This window comes from Balaenoptera ricei, chromosome 3, assembly GCF_028023285.1.
Source record: "Balaenoptera ricei isolate mBalRic1 chromosome 3, mBalRic1.hap2, whole genome shotgun sequence".
NCBI lineage: Eukaryota > Metazoa > Chordata > Mammalia > Artiodactyla > Balaenopteridae > Balaenoptera > Balaenoptera ricei.
Window position 1 is genome coordinate 151,764,829 of NC_082641.1, and position 17,491 is coordinate 151,782,319.

Sequence of the window (17,491 nt, forward strand, 5' to 3'; positions counted from 1 at the left end):
AAGTGCTGAACATATGTAAGTAAATAAAACTGGTTATTAATTTGGGTGGGAGAGAAGAAATCCAAATCCTAATGACTCTTTGGATTTAACATGGAATATATGTGGGGAAAAAAATCTGTTTAGACCATTTAACTAGGTAGGGTAGGCACAGGCAAAGCGGGAAGTCCATTTGGAGCTGGAGTCATGGGGCCTGAGCCAGTCCCAGCTCTGCCAAATCACTTAAACCCTCCATGAGCATGTTTCTTTTTGTAAATAGGGTTAATAACCTCTTCCTACCCAGTTCTTAGAAGCCTCAAATGAAACATCTGTGAGTGAAATACGTGAGTACGTTAAATGAGAGAGACAGCGTTTTGCCAGAAATCTAGGCCACCTGAGGGAGCATATCAAATAAAGTGTCAGGGGATGGGTCGCCTGAGGAAGCTGTATGTGAAAATGTTTCCCTTATACTTTGGGCTGGGGTAGACTTAAATGTGGGACGCCAGTTCTTGACATTCATAGGAAGATGGGAGTGTTTTGGTTGGTGCTGCCTGTATTGAGGTGTTCCCAGCCATAGTAGGGTCGTCTTTGTGAGCCAGTAATTTTAGCTTGGCCTCATGGAGCAAAGGCCTTTTTAAAAAGGCCATTTCTGGCAGAAGGATGTAGCCCTTGCACCTTTTCCAAAGCTAGGTTGATAACTGGAATAAGATAAAATCCTTTAATTTAAAGTGATACATTAACACGAGTAAAGAAAAAATTATTTATGTATCTAACAGAATTTTCAAAAATCAGATTTCTGAAAATGATTGTGTCACTTAACTTGTGCCTCATTTCTTTTTTATTTATTTATTTATTTAAATTTTATTTTTGGTTGCGTTGGGTCTTTGTTACTGCACGCAGGCTTTTCTTTAGTTGCGGCGAGCAGGGGCTACTCTTCGTTGTGGTGCGCGGGCTTCTCAGGCAGTGGCTTCTCTTGTTGTGGAGCACGGGCTCTGGGTGCGTGGGCTCAGTAGTTGCAGCATGCGGGCTCTAGGGTGCACGGGCTTCAGTAGTTGTGGCTTGCGGGCTTAGTTGCTCCGCGGCATGTGGGATCTTCCTGGACCAGGGGTCAAACCCATGTCCCCTGCATTGGCAGGAGGATTCTCAACCACTGCGCCACCAGGGAAGTCTGTGCCTCATTTCTTAAGAAGAACTAAGGTTTTCTGTCACACTGCTTGCCATGTTGTTGTTTTGTTTGTTTGTGTTTTTTTACTTTGTTTTAAAGTACTACATGAGCATTATAATGCTGTTAAGCCAGCAGTGCTACAAAAGCTTGTCTTTACTGTTGCCTCGAAATCATTCTGCTCTCTGAATTGATTCTTTTTTCAAAGGTCATGTTTATCGAGGCATAACAGTAAAATTCACCCCTCTTTAAGTGTACACTTCTTTGAGTTTTGACGAATGCACATAATCATGAAACCACCACCACCACAATCAAGGTACGGAACAGTTTGATCACCCCCCAGATTTCCCTCCCGTTCCTTTATAGTCAGCCTCTCCCTCCACCCCCAACTCCTGGCAACCACTTTGTCCCTGTACTTTTGCCTTTCCCACAATGTCAAATAAATAGAATCATGTTCCTAATTAATTCTTAATGTGAAGAAAACCTGGTAAAATTCTAAAATTCTATTTTATTTCCAAAATGTGCAGATGTCATCACTTTCTTAGTGTCAGTTCCAGAGGAGTCATGTTTTTAGGAGGGAAAGTGGTCATTTTGCTTGGCCATCGCCATCCAGTTTTTCCTTGCTACCTTAGGTTTAGGGCTGTACACACCCCGTGCACAGCCCATCTCCATTGCCCCATGTACCTAGTACTAATTAGGTGGAGTACCTCTAAGATGGGCACGCTCTGAGGGTATTTTAGATGTATAAGTTATTCTGTATTGGGTCTGACCAGTAGTTCTAGCAGCTCAGAATTAAGTATTTACTGAAACTTCCTATTAGTAGGGAAAATAACTTCTTAAAAAGTGAAGTAAATGCAAATTGCTTCCAATAAAATATTAGTTAGAAATAGGCATATAAGTTTTTATTTGAATAGCCTGTGTGAGAACTATCATTTTTGTACTTTTACAAAAAGGGTATTGTGGGAAGTAGGAAGAAGACCACTGCTGCCTCACGGAATTCTGCCTCATAGGATACCATCCCAGAAATGCACACAGCTTTCTGTCTGGGGATGTTTCAGATGCATAAATATTAGACGGAAGACATTAAAAATAATTGTATAGTGTCTAAGTACTGTTAACTAATGGTACTTTTAACATTCCTGTGGCTATATTTCTTTTTTTTTTAAATTGAAATATAGTTGATTTATACAGTGTTGTGTTAGTTTCTGGTGTACAGCAAAGTGATTCAGTTATACATACATATATTCTTTTTCATTATAGGTTATTACAAGATATTGTATATAGTTCCTTGTGCTATACAGTAGGACCTTGTTGTTTATCTATTTTATATATAGTAGTTTGTATCTGCTAATCCCAAGCTCCTAATTTATCCCTCCCCCCACGTTCCCCTTTGGTAAGCATAGGTTTGTTTTCTATGTGAGTCTGTTTCTATTTTATAAATAACTTCATTTGTATCATATTTTCGACTCCACATATAAGTGATATCATATGATACTTATTTTTCTTTCTCTGTCTGATTTCACTTAATATGATAATCTCTAGGTCCATCCATGTTGTTGCAAATGGCATTATTTCATTCTTTTTTATGGCTGAGTAGTATTCTGTTTGTGTGTGTGTGTGTGTGTGTGTATGTGTGTTTATGTATGTGTGTGTGTATATATATATATATATATATACACATACACATATACACCACATTTTCTTTATCCATTCATCTGTCCATGGACATTTAGGTTGCTTCCAAGTCTTGGCTGTTGTAAATAGTGCTGCTGTGAACATTGGGGTGCATGTGTATTTTTGTTTTTGTTTTTGTTTTTTTTTACATCTTTATTGGAGTATAATTGCTTTACAGTGGTGTGTTAGTTTCTGCTTTATAACAAAGTGAATCAGTTATACATATACATATGTTCCCATATCTCTTCCCTCTTGCATCTCCCTCCCTCCCACCCTCCCTATCCCCCCCCAGGTGGTCACAAAGCACCAAGCTGATCTCCCTGTGTTATGCGACTGCTTCCCACTAGCTATCTATTTTACATTTGGTAGTGTATATATGTCCATGCCACTCTCTCACCCTGTCACATCTTACCCTTCCCCCTCCCCATATCCTCAAGTCCATTCACTAGTAGGTCTGTGTCTTTATTCCCGTCTTGCCACTAGGTTCTTCATGACCTTTTTTTTTCCCTTAGATTCCATATATATGTGTTAGCATACTGTATTTGTTTTTCTCTTTCTGACTTAACTTCACTCTGCATGACAGACTCTAACTCCATCCACCTCACTACAAATACCTCCATTTCGTTTCTTTTTATGGCTGAGTAATATTCCATTGTATATATGTGCCACATCTTCTTTATCCATTCATCCGATGATGGACACTTAGGTTGCTTCCATGTCCTGGCTATTGTAAATAGAGCTGCAGTGAACATTTTGGTACATGACTCTTTTTGAATTAGCGTTTCCTCCGGGTATATGCCCAGGAGTGGGATTGCTGGATCCTATGGCAACTCTGTATTTAGCTTTTTAAGGAACCTCCATACTGTTCTCCATAGTGGCTGCACCAATTTACATTCCCACCAACAGTGTAGGAGGGTTCCCTTTTCTCCACACCCTCTCCAGTATTTATTGTTTGTGGACTTTTTAATGATGGCCATTATGACTGGTGCGAGGTGATACCTCATTGTGGTTTTGATTTGCATTTCTCTGATAATTAGCAATATTGAGCATCTTTTCATGTGCCTGTTGGCCATCTGTATGTTTTCTTTGGAGAAATGTCTATTTAGGTCTTCTGCCCATTTTTTGATTGGGTTGTTTATTTTCCTGTGGCTATATTTCATTATTCTCTCAATCTTATGTGAAGATACAAAAAAAGTGTCATATACTAACCAAGGAGAAACCTAAGGAAGATAAACAGTGTAGTTATCTCTGTTTATTAATCTCTAAATATTTTGAATTAGAGATTTCTACATTAAAAGTTATTGTATAGATTTGGTTTATTATCTTTGACATGTTAATACTGTTTTTTGATGAAAGGAAATGTGTCAGGTGGTAAATAGAGGGGATCTTTTTGTTTGTCCTGATTGGTTTATTGAAATTTATGGAACTTAAAAAATTCGGGGGGGGGGTGCTTTCTTTTTTTAAGGCTATGAAAATGATTCTGTGGAAGACTTGAAGGAGATGACTTCAATTACCTCTCGGAAGAGAGGTAAAAGAAGGTACTTCTGGGAGTATAGTGAACAACTCACACCATCACAGCAAGAGAGGATGCTAAGGCCATCTGAATGGAACAGAGATACCTTGCCAAGTAACATGTATCAGAAGAATGGCTTACATCATGGTAAGAGGGGATTGTGATCATATAGGTTCCCTCCCTCCCTCCCTTCCTTTCTCTTGTTATTGAAATATAGTTGATGTACAATATTATATCAGTTTCAGGTGTATTACATAGTGATCTGACATTTGCATACACCATGATCACCATGATAAGTCTTGGTAACCATCAGTCCTGGATATTTCATGTCACTTTTAAATAGAGATAGTAAACCATAATGCTTAATCATTATACATTATATGTAGGTATTCAACCCTTCCTAGCAAATTGGAGAGTAGAACAGTAGAGCCGCTGTATTTGCTATGACTGCTCTTCATTCACAAATAGCTTTTACCAGTATTGAGAGCCATCACCTAAACAGGGAGGAAAGCTTGTGTAAAAATGATTTCTAGTCACTTCTTGTTCTATATATCCTACCCAGGAAATGACCCGACAGCCTGCTGATTCCTGACCTGTCACAGTTGCCATAAGCAAGAAGGGTTGGGAAAGAAGAGAATGGGCTCTAGCATCTCTGTCTTTCATTTTTGTCCAATCTCCAGGCCTAAATGTAAACAGGGAGATTGGAATCAAAACGGTGGTGGAGAGAAAAGAGGAGGGAAAGGAAAAGAAAGGAAGAACAATTGTGGAGAAAAGGAATGGAGCAGGAAGAATTGAATAGTAAGAGTCAGGAGAAGCTTATAATCTTAGGTAGGCCAGATTTTGAACTGTGAACCCAGGAGGAAGTAATTGAGTAGAATTTCTTCTGCACAGATGTTTTTACCTTAATCCAAAGTCTGTACTGAGAAGGTGGGGGGCACTAGTAGGCTGGAGCTCAGTAAACAGTTTAGTAGTCGCTCATGCTACAGATATAAGTTGCTAAGCATTTTTGACACAGAAGTTGTATCAGAAGTATATTTGTGCCTCATTTTCCCTTTCCACTGGCACCCAGGTCTGTACTCTATTATCTTTCAGTGAATAAAGGCCTAATTTTTGACTTCAGATCTATTTTCTACCAGAAATGAAAAGATGAGTCCAACAAATAGGTACAGGTAGCATGTAGTGAGTACTAGGAAAGTTGTTCAGGGTATTGTAGTTCAGAGGACAGAGCCATTCCTCTTGCCTGCAGTGGTAGGGAACGTCTTCTTGAGTCTTCTGTAATGTTATTTATCAAACTAACTGAAGACGTGGTTTCTGAAAAGGCAGTCCTTATTTGTTGGACTTTTGGGTCCAACACAGGAATGTATATGTCTGACAAATTTTCAGTCATAGCAGCCTAAATGTCTTGGTTTGGGTAAAATTTCCAAATTCGTTCCTGACCATATACTGTACCCTAGCCCTGATTTTTGTGTGCAGGTGAACTTGGACTCCAGTCCTGAGGTTTGAGATGCTTATTACTTCCATGCAGATAATTAAGAATCCATCGTACCAGGGCTAGAAACCTTAAGGTGGAGAAGAGTTGGGAAAAGGCTGGAGTTGTGCTATATTACCCCCATTTCTTGCCATCACAAAGTGGGAAGGAGAAGAGGCCAGCCCTTCTAGTGTAGGTTGTTCACATGCTCAGGCCTCTGAAAAAAAAGGGGGGAGGGGAGAGATGGGATTTTAAATATGGCTATATAAAATGTATCTCTTGTTAAATAAAATGATCTCACTTAAACTTCTTTTAAACCATCTATAGGCAAATATGCAGTAAAGAAGTCACGGAGAACGGATGTGGAAGACCTGACTCCAAATCCTAAAAAACTACTCCAGATAGGCAATGAACTACGGAAACTGAATAAGGTGATTAGTGATCTGACTCCAGTCAGTGAGCTTCCCTTAACAGCCCGGCCAAGGTCAAGGAAGGAAAAAAATAAGCTGGCTTCCAGGTAAATGGTAATCATGTTTACTCATGTGATTGAAGTCTAGGAGGTGAGATTAGACTTCAGTGAGCTTTCATAGAGGAGATGGCCCTCGGCCCTTTTTTCAGAAATATACTTTTATAAATACTACAATGAGAGTATTATAATTTTTCCTTTGAAAGTAAATGATGGTATTTATGCTTCATGGAAGAAGTTTTTTAAAGGGGAGAGGTGAATGAACTCAAGTGCCTTATAGTATAAAAATGAAAAATTTTATCATAGCTCTTTATTTTTTGTTTGTTTTGCAGTAAGGTTTTTTTATTGAGGTATAATTTACTTGATAAATTCTTCACTTTCAGTGTATCCTTCTGTGAGTTTTGACAAACATATCCAATTATGTAAACCACAACCACAGTCAAGATATTGAACATTTTTATCGCCTTAAAAAATTTCCTTATGCCTCTTTGTAAAAGTGAACTCCCTCTCTCACCCCTAACTCCTCACAACCACCGATCTGTTTTCTGTTCCTACAGTTGTGCCTTTTCTAGAATATAGATGGAATCATATTATATGCAGCCTTTTGAGTCTGGCTTTGATATCACACAGGATGAATTGGAGATTCATCATGTTGTTGTGTGGAGGAGTATTGATAGTATTAGTCCTTTGAAGTGATACACTACAGTGTATCTATCAGTTCACCAGTTGAGGGATAGTTGAGTGGTTTCTAATTTTGTGCAATTATGAATAAAGTCACCATAAACATTCATCTGCAGTTGTTTATGTGAACATAAGTTTGCATTTCTCTTGGGTAAATTCCCGAGAGTGTGTGTTTAACTGTATAAGAAACTGCCAAAGTAGCTATTTCCAAAGTAATGAAGTAAATTAAAACAATATTTACTGTTTTCCGAAGTAGTTGTATGTACTGTTTTACATCCCCTCCAGCAACATACGAGGGTTCCACTTATTTCACATCTTCTACACCACTTGGTATTGTCCGTTTTTGTTTGTTTATTTTGGTATACTAACCATAGCTTTATTTTTGAATCTATGCTGAAACTTCAAAAAATCAGTTTGGATAAATGATGATATTGTATGTTTTGGGGTGATGATTGAGGCCCTTGATACAAATATCAGTAGGCAGTGATTTTTGGTTGCTATTAGAAAATGTCTGACAGCAGCAAAAAGAAGTATATTCTGAATGTTCCCTGTAAAAAAATGAGTGAGCTAATTGCTCCTTCCTTTCACAGGGCTTGTCGGTTAAAGAAAAAAGCGCAGTATGAAGCTAATAAAGTGAAATTATGGGGCCTCAACACAGAATACGGTAAACCAACACTTTTAACAATTTGATTAACTTCCTTTTACCTTGCTGACCACTCTCTTTTTCTTTGGTTTTGTTATTTGCTTTCCCTGTATTCTGCCCAGCTTTAGGCCAGCCTCTTTTTTGTTCATCCATTCAGTAAGCTATATACTCACTCTTACTCATTCACGTCCTTCTCTTAGTATGTCTACCTGTGGCTCACCAAGCCAAATCTCACCTCTATCCTAAAGAGCTCACCTCTTGTGACCATGTTAATCTCTGACTTCCATTTTACAGTTGTGTGCTGGGTTAGCCAATTTTATTAACTAATATATATTTTAACCTTTGAGTGGATAGTTTAGAAACATGTTTTACAAATGTGATTGTTCATTAGAATCGTGTGTGTGTACATGTTAAACTGTAGATTTCTAGGCTTCTCCCAGATACTCTGAACTGTAATCTATGCAAGTAGAACCCAGGAATCCGTATTTTTTTTTTTTTTTGGCATATGGAAATTTATTACTATCCTGCTTTCATCATCAAAACTTATGATCTTGGTCTTTCCTTCTTGCCTTTGTATAAGGCCAAAAGAGAGACATTGGCTACTTTGACAACCTTAAAGCGGACTCCAGGAATGTCACCAACAGCATGACCTTTGCGACCAAATCCAGCAACCAGAACTTCATCATTTTCCTCAATAAAATTCAAACAACCATCATTGGGTACAAAGGCGGTGATTTTTTTGCCATTCTTGATTAGTTGAACCCTGACACACTTCCTGATGGCAGAATTTGGCTGTTTGGCTTCAACCCCTACTTTTTCAAGCACAATTCCCTTGGCATGAGAAGCACCTCCAAAAGGGTTGGCCTTCAGGGCTGTGCCCAAATGGGCTTTCTTGTACTGTTTATCACGCCACTTTTGGTCTCGTCGGTGGCTACGGAGCTTCCTGGCAGTACGAAGACCGCGACACTTGCCCATCCTGCCGGCGCCACGGGCCTGAGCCCGTATTTTTAACATTACCCCAGATTACTCTTTTTTTTTTTTTTTAATTTATTTATTTTTGGCTGCGTTTTGGGTCTTCGTTGCTGCACATGGGCTTTCTCTAGTTGCGGCGAGCGGGGACCACTCTTTGCTGCGGTATGCGGGCTTCTCATTGTGGTGGCTTCTCTTGTTGCGGAGCACAGGCTCTAGGTACGCAGGCTTCAGTAGCTGTAGCATGCAGGCACAGTAGTTGTGACTCACGGGCTCTAGCCCGCAGGCTCACTATTTGTGGCGCACGGGCTTAGTTGCTCCACGGCATGTGGGATCTTCCCAGACCAGGGCTCGAACCCGTGTCCCCTGCATTGGCAGGCGGATTCTTAACCACTGCGCCACCGGGAAGCACCTACCCCAGATTACTCTTATGCAACCATCCTAGTACATATTTGGGAACCGTTGGTTTAGATCAGTGCTTCCCAATCTTTCACATCATGGCACATGCAGAAAACTATCATCTCTAAGGCATCCTGGAGTATAACAGAGTAGGCTTCTGATGGGAGGAGGCCCTTTTGGGCTGAGACGATCATACACCTGGAACCCTTCTACAGCGAACTAGTGGGTTGGAAAGCTCTGCCTTTGATCTTCTTAATAAGAAGATCTCTTAATAAGAAGATCTTCTTAATAAGAACCACCCCTTCTTTCCCCCTTGCTCTGTTACACTTCCTTAAGCCTGGTAGCATAAGAGCTCATATGTTCCTTTGTTTCTAAAATTGTCCTCTTCACTGTGTTGCTCTTGGGCTAAATCGTATCTGAAAGTGGAACAGTGGCTAAATGATCAATTATTATTTGTTTCCAGAGGTTTTCTTAAGTCCAGCATGATGTCTGGCACATAAGTGCTCAATAAATGTTGTGGAGTTTTTTCTTAATCCTTTATCTTGGTTATCTTGTTTCCATTTGTGAGGACAGAAAGAGGATTTCCAACTGTGATGCTTACAACTTGTGAAAGGAACTGATGGTTTTATTTATTAATGACCACACAGGAATTCTAATCAAGGTAGATGAATTAGGTAAAACAATAGTTGGTTTGTTGGAATGGAGATCTGCGCATTTTCCTATTATTCGTTCTTGCTTATTGAAGCATTTTGACCTTGAGCTCTGTGAGTATATATTTGATTGCAATGTCATGGACATTCATACTTCATTTTAGAACCCAGCTGACTCACACTGCAGGGAAATGTGGTGGGCTCCTGGGAGACTTCTGGTCTCTTTTTCTCTGGACACATGTAGGCATATATCTGTGTGTTGTTCAGTTAATAAATTTATCCATAATGATGTACATCTGTGTGGCCATGTATTTTTGCATTTGTATGTATGTACATGCATGCGCACGCACACATGCTGCTCTGTCTGTGATGTAAATATATTCTGGGGTGTGGAACAATTGGGGAATTGGTAAGGGCCAGGAATATGTGTATTTCTGAATGTGTTGTTCTATCTCAAATTGAGTTTTTGATGGCCTTAAATGTTTCTTGTTTCCAAAGCTAGCTTAAAGCCTCTAGATATTTTCATGTAGGAAAAGGCCTGTCTTTATTTTTTATTTATTTATTTTTTTAACATCTTTATTGGAGTATAATTGCTTCACAATAGTGTGTCAGTTTCTGCTTTACAACAAAGTGAATCAGCTATACACATACACACATCCCCATATCTCCTCCTCCCTCTTGCGTCTCCCTCCCACCCTCCCTATCCCACCCCTCTAGGTGGTCACAAAGTACCGAGCCGATCTCCCTGTGCTATGTGGCTGCTTCCCACTAGCTATCTGTTTTACATTTGAAGGCCTGTCTTTAAGAGGTAGCATTTTCTTCTCAATTAGCATGGAGGAAAAGGATCTTCTCATTCATTTATTTCTCTTCCACTTCTGTCTTACTAGCTTCTCTTCTCCAGTCTGGGGAAGAGCGGCTTCGACTATTGGTTTAGAAGACATCTCAGAAGCAATGAGATGCTCCTGTGTAGTTTGCCACATGTAGTTTGAAAGTTCTTCCCGGAGTTTCTGATACATCTCTCAAGGGAATGGTGCCCTTGATTCCTCTAAATATCTGGGAGTCACTCTGTGACTGCTTTGTGGAACACTTTTATCCGTTACCTATCTATTGACCCAATGGTTTCTAGAATTTGTGATTTACAAATCGGTGACATCAGAAAAAGATTTTGGGACTTGGGAACCATAGTGTTGCCAACTTTATATTTTGCCACATGAGGACATTAAAAGGAACATCATCTACAATTGCTGTCATTTCATACAAGGAAGAATATTTTAGCATTAGAAAATTGAGACAGGCATAATTTCAGAGTAAAGTTAGCTTTATGAAAAATGTACTCTGTTGTCCTTATCCTTTTAAATTTGTCATCAGCTAGCACCGTTCCAAGGACTAGCTTCAGGGCCCAGGACTGTGCTACTCATCCCATCCTATCCTACCGAACCTCCTCCTCCTATTGATTCCTTCTACCAAAGCTCGCAAGAAGCTGCTCCGTGAGTCAAATGTAGATTTCTTGACTCAGAATGAAAAGTAAAGCTACTAAGAGGATTGACGTTCGTCCTGATTGACATATTTTATACCTAAGCAAGCTACATGAGAAAATTAAAACTGGAAGATTCTTGGATGAACATGGAATCAAAACAGGAGGGATCTGTTAGAGATTTAAGGCTTGGCCTCACTTTCTGAGCCAGATGCCTCCGCTTCCTCACCCAGAAGTTTTTGATGTTGTTATAACCCTTCACCTCTGCCCTCCCTCCCCACACTGGCCTGGCATGGACACTGCCCAGGTTGAGAAGAGCTGTTCTGCTCTGTTTCAGTTTTGATTTTACAGTGGGTTTTTTTTTTTCTTTCTTTTTAAAAGTGACCTGATTTACTTTACCTGTTGAAGATGGGGGAACCTCATTGCTTCTCAGAAGTCCAGCCTGCATGTAAATGTCCTTACTTATATTTGAGTAAATGGTGTTCTCTCTCAGTTATTTGAGAAGAAGCGTAAATTTCTTGTTTCATGTGATTTAGGGAGTCAGCTGTGCTTTCCTTGTTTAGTGACACGTTTTATATATATTGTCCCTGCATGTAGTTTTAAACTGCCTCCCCACCCCCCCACCCCCAGTTATTTCTGACTTCCCTCTTCAATATTAGTCTAGATTGGTCTCTTCTAAGTGTTACAAGGTTAGGAATAACACATCACTGATTTCAAATCAGTGTCTGAAGTAGTAGAGATTTATTTCAGACCATAGGAATCCTGTGTGTTGAAATTGGAGATGTGTTCCCCCCTGCAACTTTATTGAGGTATAATTGAAGTACAGTAACTCTACATATTTAAAGAGTATTATTCGGTTAGTTTGGACATATGTATATACATGTGAAACCAATCAAGATAATGAACACTTTGATCACCTCCAAAAGTGTCATAGTGCCCCTTTGTAAGCTAACCCTCCCTCCATTCCTATCCCTTAGTAGCCCCGATCTGCTTTCTGTCACTGTAGATTAGTTTACATTTTCAAAATTTTATATTAATGGAATCCTACCATACATTCTCTTTTTTTGCCTGGCTACTTTCACTGTGAATAATTATTTTAAAATTTCTCCACGTCATCTATATCAATAGTTAAATCCTTTTCATTGCTGAGTAGTATTCCATTGTGTTAGATATATTGCAGTTTCTTTATCCATTCACCTATTGATGGATACTTGGGTTGTTTGCTTTTGCTGTAACAGAGCTGCTGTGATTATTTCTGTACAAGTGTTTGGGTGGACATATATTTTAATCTCTCTTGGTTAAATACCTACGAGTAACTGTATAGGAAACCGCCAAACTGTTTTCCAAGTAGCTGTACCATTTTACATTCTCAAAAACAGTGTATGAGGGTTCTAGTTGGTCCATATCCTTGCCAACGCTTGGCAAGGTCAATCTTCTTACTTTTAACCAACCTAATGGGTGGTATGTGGCAGTATCTCATTGTGGTCTTAATTTGTATTTCTTTGATTAATGATGTTGAACATCTTTACTGTACTTACTGGCTATTCATACACTTTGTGTGTATATGTGAAGTGTCTATTAAAATATTTTGCCATTTAAAAATTTTGTCATCTAAAAGTTCTTTATTCTAGATACAGGCTCTTTGTCTGATATATGTATTGAAAATATTTTATACTAGTCTTTGGATTTCCTTTTTGTTTTCTCACTGACATCTTCCAAAGAGCAAAAATGTTCAATTTTGTTGAAGTCCAATTTGTCAGTCTTTCCTTTTTTTTTTTAAATTTATTTATTTATTTATTTATGGCTGTGTTGGGTCTTCGTTTCTGTGCGAGGGCTTTCTCTAGTTGTGGCAAGCGGGGGCCACTCTTCATCGCGGTGCACGGGCCTCTCACTATCGTGGCCTCTCTTGTTGCGGAGCACAGGCTCCAGACGCGCAGGCTCAGTAATTGTGGCTCACGGGCCCGGTTGCTCCGTGGCATGTGGGATCTTCCCAGACCAGGGCTCGAACCCGTGTCCCCTGCATTGGCAGGCAGATTCTCAACCACTGTGCCACCAGGGAAGCCCAGTCTTTCCTTTTATATTTTATATTTTTGTGTGTTCTAATTAGAAACTTTGCCAACTCCAAAAATTGTATTTTCTTGTATATTTTCTCCTAGGATTTATATAGTTTTAGGTTTTACAGTTAAGTTTATGAGATCTTTTTCAGGTTAATTTTTATGTATGGTGTAGGCTAAGAGTTGAATTTTTTTCCCCATATGAATATCCAGTTGATCAAGCACCAGTCATTGAAAGAACTTTCCTTTCCCCATTGAATTGTTTTTGCACCTTTATCAGATCAGTTGATCCTATATGTATGGGTCTACTTCTGGACCCTGTATTCTGTTCCATTGATCTATTTGTCTATCTTTATGTGAATATGCAGTGTCTTACTGTAGTTGTATAGTAGACTGTGAAAGTCAGGCAGTGTTAGTCCTTGTTAGTATTCTCATATTGTTCTTTCAAAGTTGTTTTGGCTATTCTAGGTCCTTTGCATGACCATATAAATTTTGGAATCAGTTTATCACTTTTTACAAAAAAAGTTTCTTGAAATTTTGATTGGAATTGCTTTGAATCTGTAGATCAATTTGGAGAGAATTATCATCTTAACAAAATGGAGGCTTCCTATCCATGAACCTGGTTTCTCTTTCCATCTAGTTAGGTCTTCTTTAATATCTCTCTGACTTGTTTTATAGTTTTCAATGTAGAGTGCTTGAACATCTTCTGTTAGATTTATTTCTAAGTATTTTATATTTTTTGGTGCTGTTGTAAATGGACTCATTTTTGAAATTTCAAATTCTTTCTTGGTAGTATATAAAATGAATTTTTGTGTATTACTCTTATACCTTATTTTCTTGCTAAATTTATTAGTTCCAGTAGTAGATACTCCAGTAGATGCCCTGGAATTTTCTATTTAAGCAGTCATCATCTGCAAATAGAAATGGCTTTATTTATTCCCTTCTGATCTTTATGCCTTTTAAATCTTTTTCTTGCCTTGTTGCAATGTCTAAGACATTTGAATAGAAGTGGTGACTGCCTTGTTTGCAGGGGAAACTTTGACCTTTAAGTTGATATTAGCTGTAGGCTTTTTTGTAGATGAGATGCTCTCTATTATTTTGAGTAAGTTTCCTTCTTTTCCTAGTTTCATTTATCATGAATAGATATTGAATACTGTCATTTTCTTTCCTTTTTTTTTTTTTTGCATTTATTGGAACAATCACATTGTTCTCCTTTATTCTGGTAATGTATCACATATTCCCCTGTTAATATGGTGAATTATATTAACTAATTTTTTATTAAACCAACCTTGCATTCTTGGAATAAACTCTATTTGGTTATGATGTATTTTCCTTTTTATATTAGAGTCTATTGAAAATATTTTGTAAGATTCTATTCTGATATTTTAAGTTGGATTCTGTTGTTATATTTTGTCAAGGATTTTTATATTTATATTCAAGAGGGATATTAGTCTGTGATTTTCTTTTTTTGTAATGTCTTTGTCCGGTTTTGGTATTTTAGGATACTAGCCTTAGAGAATGAATTCAGCCATCTTTCTTCCTTTTTTTTGAAAGTTTGATGAAATTAATTTTATTTCTTCATTGTGCATTTGATAGAATTTTCCATTAAAGCCCTCTGTGTTTTCTTTGGGGAATACTTTTTGATAAATTCAATTCCTTTATTAGAAATGAGCTGTTCAGATTTTCCATTTCTTCTTGTTAAGTGGTATTTTCAATAAATTTGTCCATTTCATCCAAGTTTTTGAATTTGTTAGCGTAGCATTTTCTTATTATCCTTTTTAATGGCTGTATTCTGAAGTGATAACCCCTTTTTCATTCTAGGTGGAGGTGATCAAGCAGTCTAGCTGGGAATGGGGATGAGGGTGGGAGTGGGTATCAAGTTTGTTGATATTTTTCAAAGAACCAGCTTTTGGCTTTGTTAACTTTCTCTGTTGTGTGTTTGTGTTCTGTTTTATTGATTTCTGCTCTTTATTATTTCCCTCCTTATTTACTTTTGGTTAACTTTGCTCTTTTTTTTTTAAAGCTTCTTAAGGTGGGGAAATTTGTTGTTGTTGTTTTTTTAATTTATTTATTTTATTTATTTTATTTTTGGCTGCGTTGGGTCTTTGTTGCTGTGCACGGGCTTTCTTTAGTTGCGGTGAGGGGGGCTACACTTCGTTTGCGGTGCACAGGTTTCTCATTGTGGTGGCTTCTCTTGTTGTGGAGCGTGGGCTCTAGGCACGTGGGCTGTAGAGCGCAGGCTCAGTAGTTGCGGCGCATGGGCTTAGTTGCTCCGCGGCATGTGGGATCTTCCCGGACCAGGGCTCGAACCCATGTCCCCTGCATTGGCAGGAGGATTCTTAACCACTGCGCCACTGGGGAAGCCCGGGAAATTTGTTTTTAAAGCTTTGTCTTTGAAGGGCTTTGTTCGATTTATTTAATAAACATTTACTAAGACCCTATGAGTCAGTATACCAGGCACTGTCATAGCTGTGAAGACAAGTAGGGCAAATTGCTTACAAGATAGTAGACACTGATACATGTCTACAGTCTGTTATCAGAAGTGGCACATCATTTGATTATTAGTCTCTTTGGATAAGAAAGCTTACAACCATCACTGCTTAATGTTTTCTTATATGTTCTTCTTTTTTTTTTTTTTTTAAATCATCAACAATTTTTATTTTTTTATTTTTTTAACAGGCAGTCTTTTTTTTTTTTTTTTTATGGCTGTGTTGGGTCTTCATTTCTGTGCGAGGGCTTTCTCTAGTTGTGGCAAGTGGGGGCCAGTCTTCATCGCGGTGTGCGGGCCTCTCACTATCGCGGCCTCTCTTGTTGCGGAGCACAGGCTCTAGACGCACAGGCTCAGTAATTGTGGCTCACGGGCTCAGCTGCTCCGCGGCATGTGGGATCTTCCCAGACCAGGGCTCGAACCCGTGTCCCCTGCATTGGCAGGCAGATTCTTAACCACTGCGCCACCAGGGAAGGCCTGTTCTTCATTTTTAATTGAGTATCTGTTATTACATAATTAAAAGTAAATTCTTCCATGTTAATGACATGCTCCAACTGTCCTGTTCTATCTTACAGATAATTTATTGTTTGTAATCAACTCCATCAAGCAAGAGATTGTAAACCGAGTACAGAATCCAAGAGAGGAGAGAGGACCCAACATGGGACAGAAGCTTGAAATCCTCATTAAAGATACTCTTGGTAAGAAGAATACTGGATAAACTAATAACAAATAATAACGTACAGTGTAAGGTATATGATTCAAGGGAATATTCAAAATTCTTTTAAGGAAAAACTCAAGTGCTCTCATTGTAGTTACCTCCCTTTATGAGAAGATTTGTCTTTTGAGAGTTAGCATTCATAAACATGTTCTCCTGGTTACCACGATTGATTGATTGATTGATAGACAAGAAATGATTTATTAGGACGCTTACTAGGCTTACAAGTGGGCAGGTGAGCGTTGCGCTGCCCCCCAATTTATTATTTAGACTTCATCACTGAACTATTTTAACACTTAGGAAAGGTAAACTTTTAGCAACTTTAACCTTCTGTGGGGAAAATGAAGATCCCTGACCTTGTCAAGCCTGCGGTATATACTTCAATAGAGGTTCTTACCTATTTGTTTTACTCTTTCACAGGATTCTAACAGACTTGATTATCTGGTTTTCCATCCCTGAACAGATTATACCACATGGGGAGGAAGAGAGAGGCAGGCATCCAGAAGTCAGGCAGAGTGATACCTGACAGGGAGGGTAGAGGTAGCTAATGTAGACAAAGACATGCAAACCCTAGAGGCCCCAGGAGCTTGGCTGCCATAGGAGCAAATCACCCTATGATCAGTAGCATCCCAAGGGCATTACAGCATAACACAAGCCGTGAAAACCCTGAAGCATCATAAAATTGTTTCAGCTATATTATATGTTCTTTGTTTAACAGTTTTTATTCTAGGACTGTCTCTTAAAAACTGGTTCTTACATAGTCGTTGCGTAGAGTAGTAAATTTCACTTACCTGAGAATTTTCTTCCAGTTCATTTTTCCCCAGGATGCTGACTGTATATTGAATCAGGTCACTTAAAAGAATTAGAGCTTACTTTTCAATCATTAATTAGTTATTTACCTGAATTTTAGAGTGCCAAACACTATACTTTAAAAAAATTTTTTAATTGTAAATATCTTAGAATTTGTTAAGACAGTTTTTCTGACTTCCACTTATTATAAATTCATTCATTCCACAAAATTTTTTCAATGCCTACTATGTTGCCAGGTGTTGGGGGATACAGGGGTTAAGTAGAGACTTGTTTACTACTCTTCTTAGATGCTTGTAGTCTAAAAATGGAAAGCAAAGAATAGAAAACCAAAAATAATAATAATAACATT

At 38.5% G+C, this 17,491-nt stretch overlaps 2 protein-coding genes across 4 annotated transcripts in view; one reads left to right on the plus strand and one right to left on the minus strand.

Moving 5' to 3' along the window:
- CREBRF (CREB3 regulatory factor) overlaps window positions 1-17,491 on the plus strand; it is a 71,947-nt gene that overhangs the window by 39,979 nt on the left and 14,477 nt on the right. For all 3 annotated transcript variants that reach the window (XM_059917687.1, XM_059917686.1, XM_059917688.1), the window contains exons 5-8: window positions 4,278-4,472; window positions 6,121-6,310; window positions 7,531-7,604; window positions 16,193-16,315. In XM_059917687.1, the coding sequence (XP_059773670.1) occupies window positions 4,278-4,472; window positions 6,121-6,310; window positions 7,531-7,604; window positions 16,193-16,315 (582 nt within the window). The remainder of the gene's footprint in view (window positions 1-4,277; window positions 4,473-6,120; window positions 6,311-7,530; window positions 7,605-16,192; window positions 16,316-17,491) is intronic.
- On the minus strand, window positions 8,069-8,577 carry LOC132363925 (small ribosomal subunit protein uS12-like). The gene has a single exon (XM_059919645.1). The coding sequence runs from the start codon at window positions 8,556-8,558 to the stop codon at window positions 8,127-8,129; it is 432 nt and encodes a 143-aa protein (XP_059775628.1). The 5' UTR covers window positions 8,559-8,577; the 3' UTR covers window positions 8,069-8,126.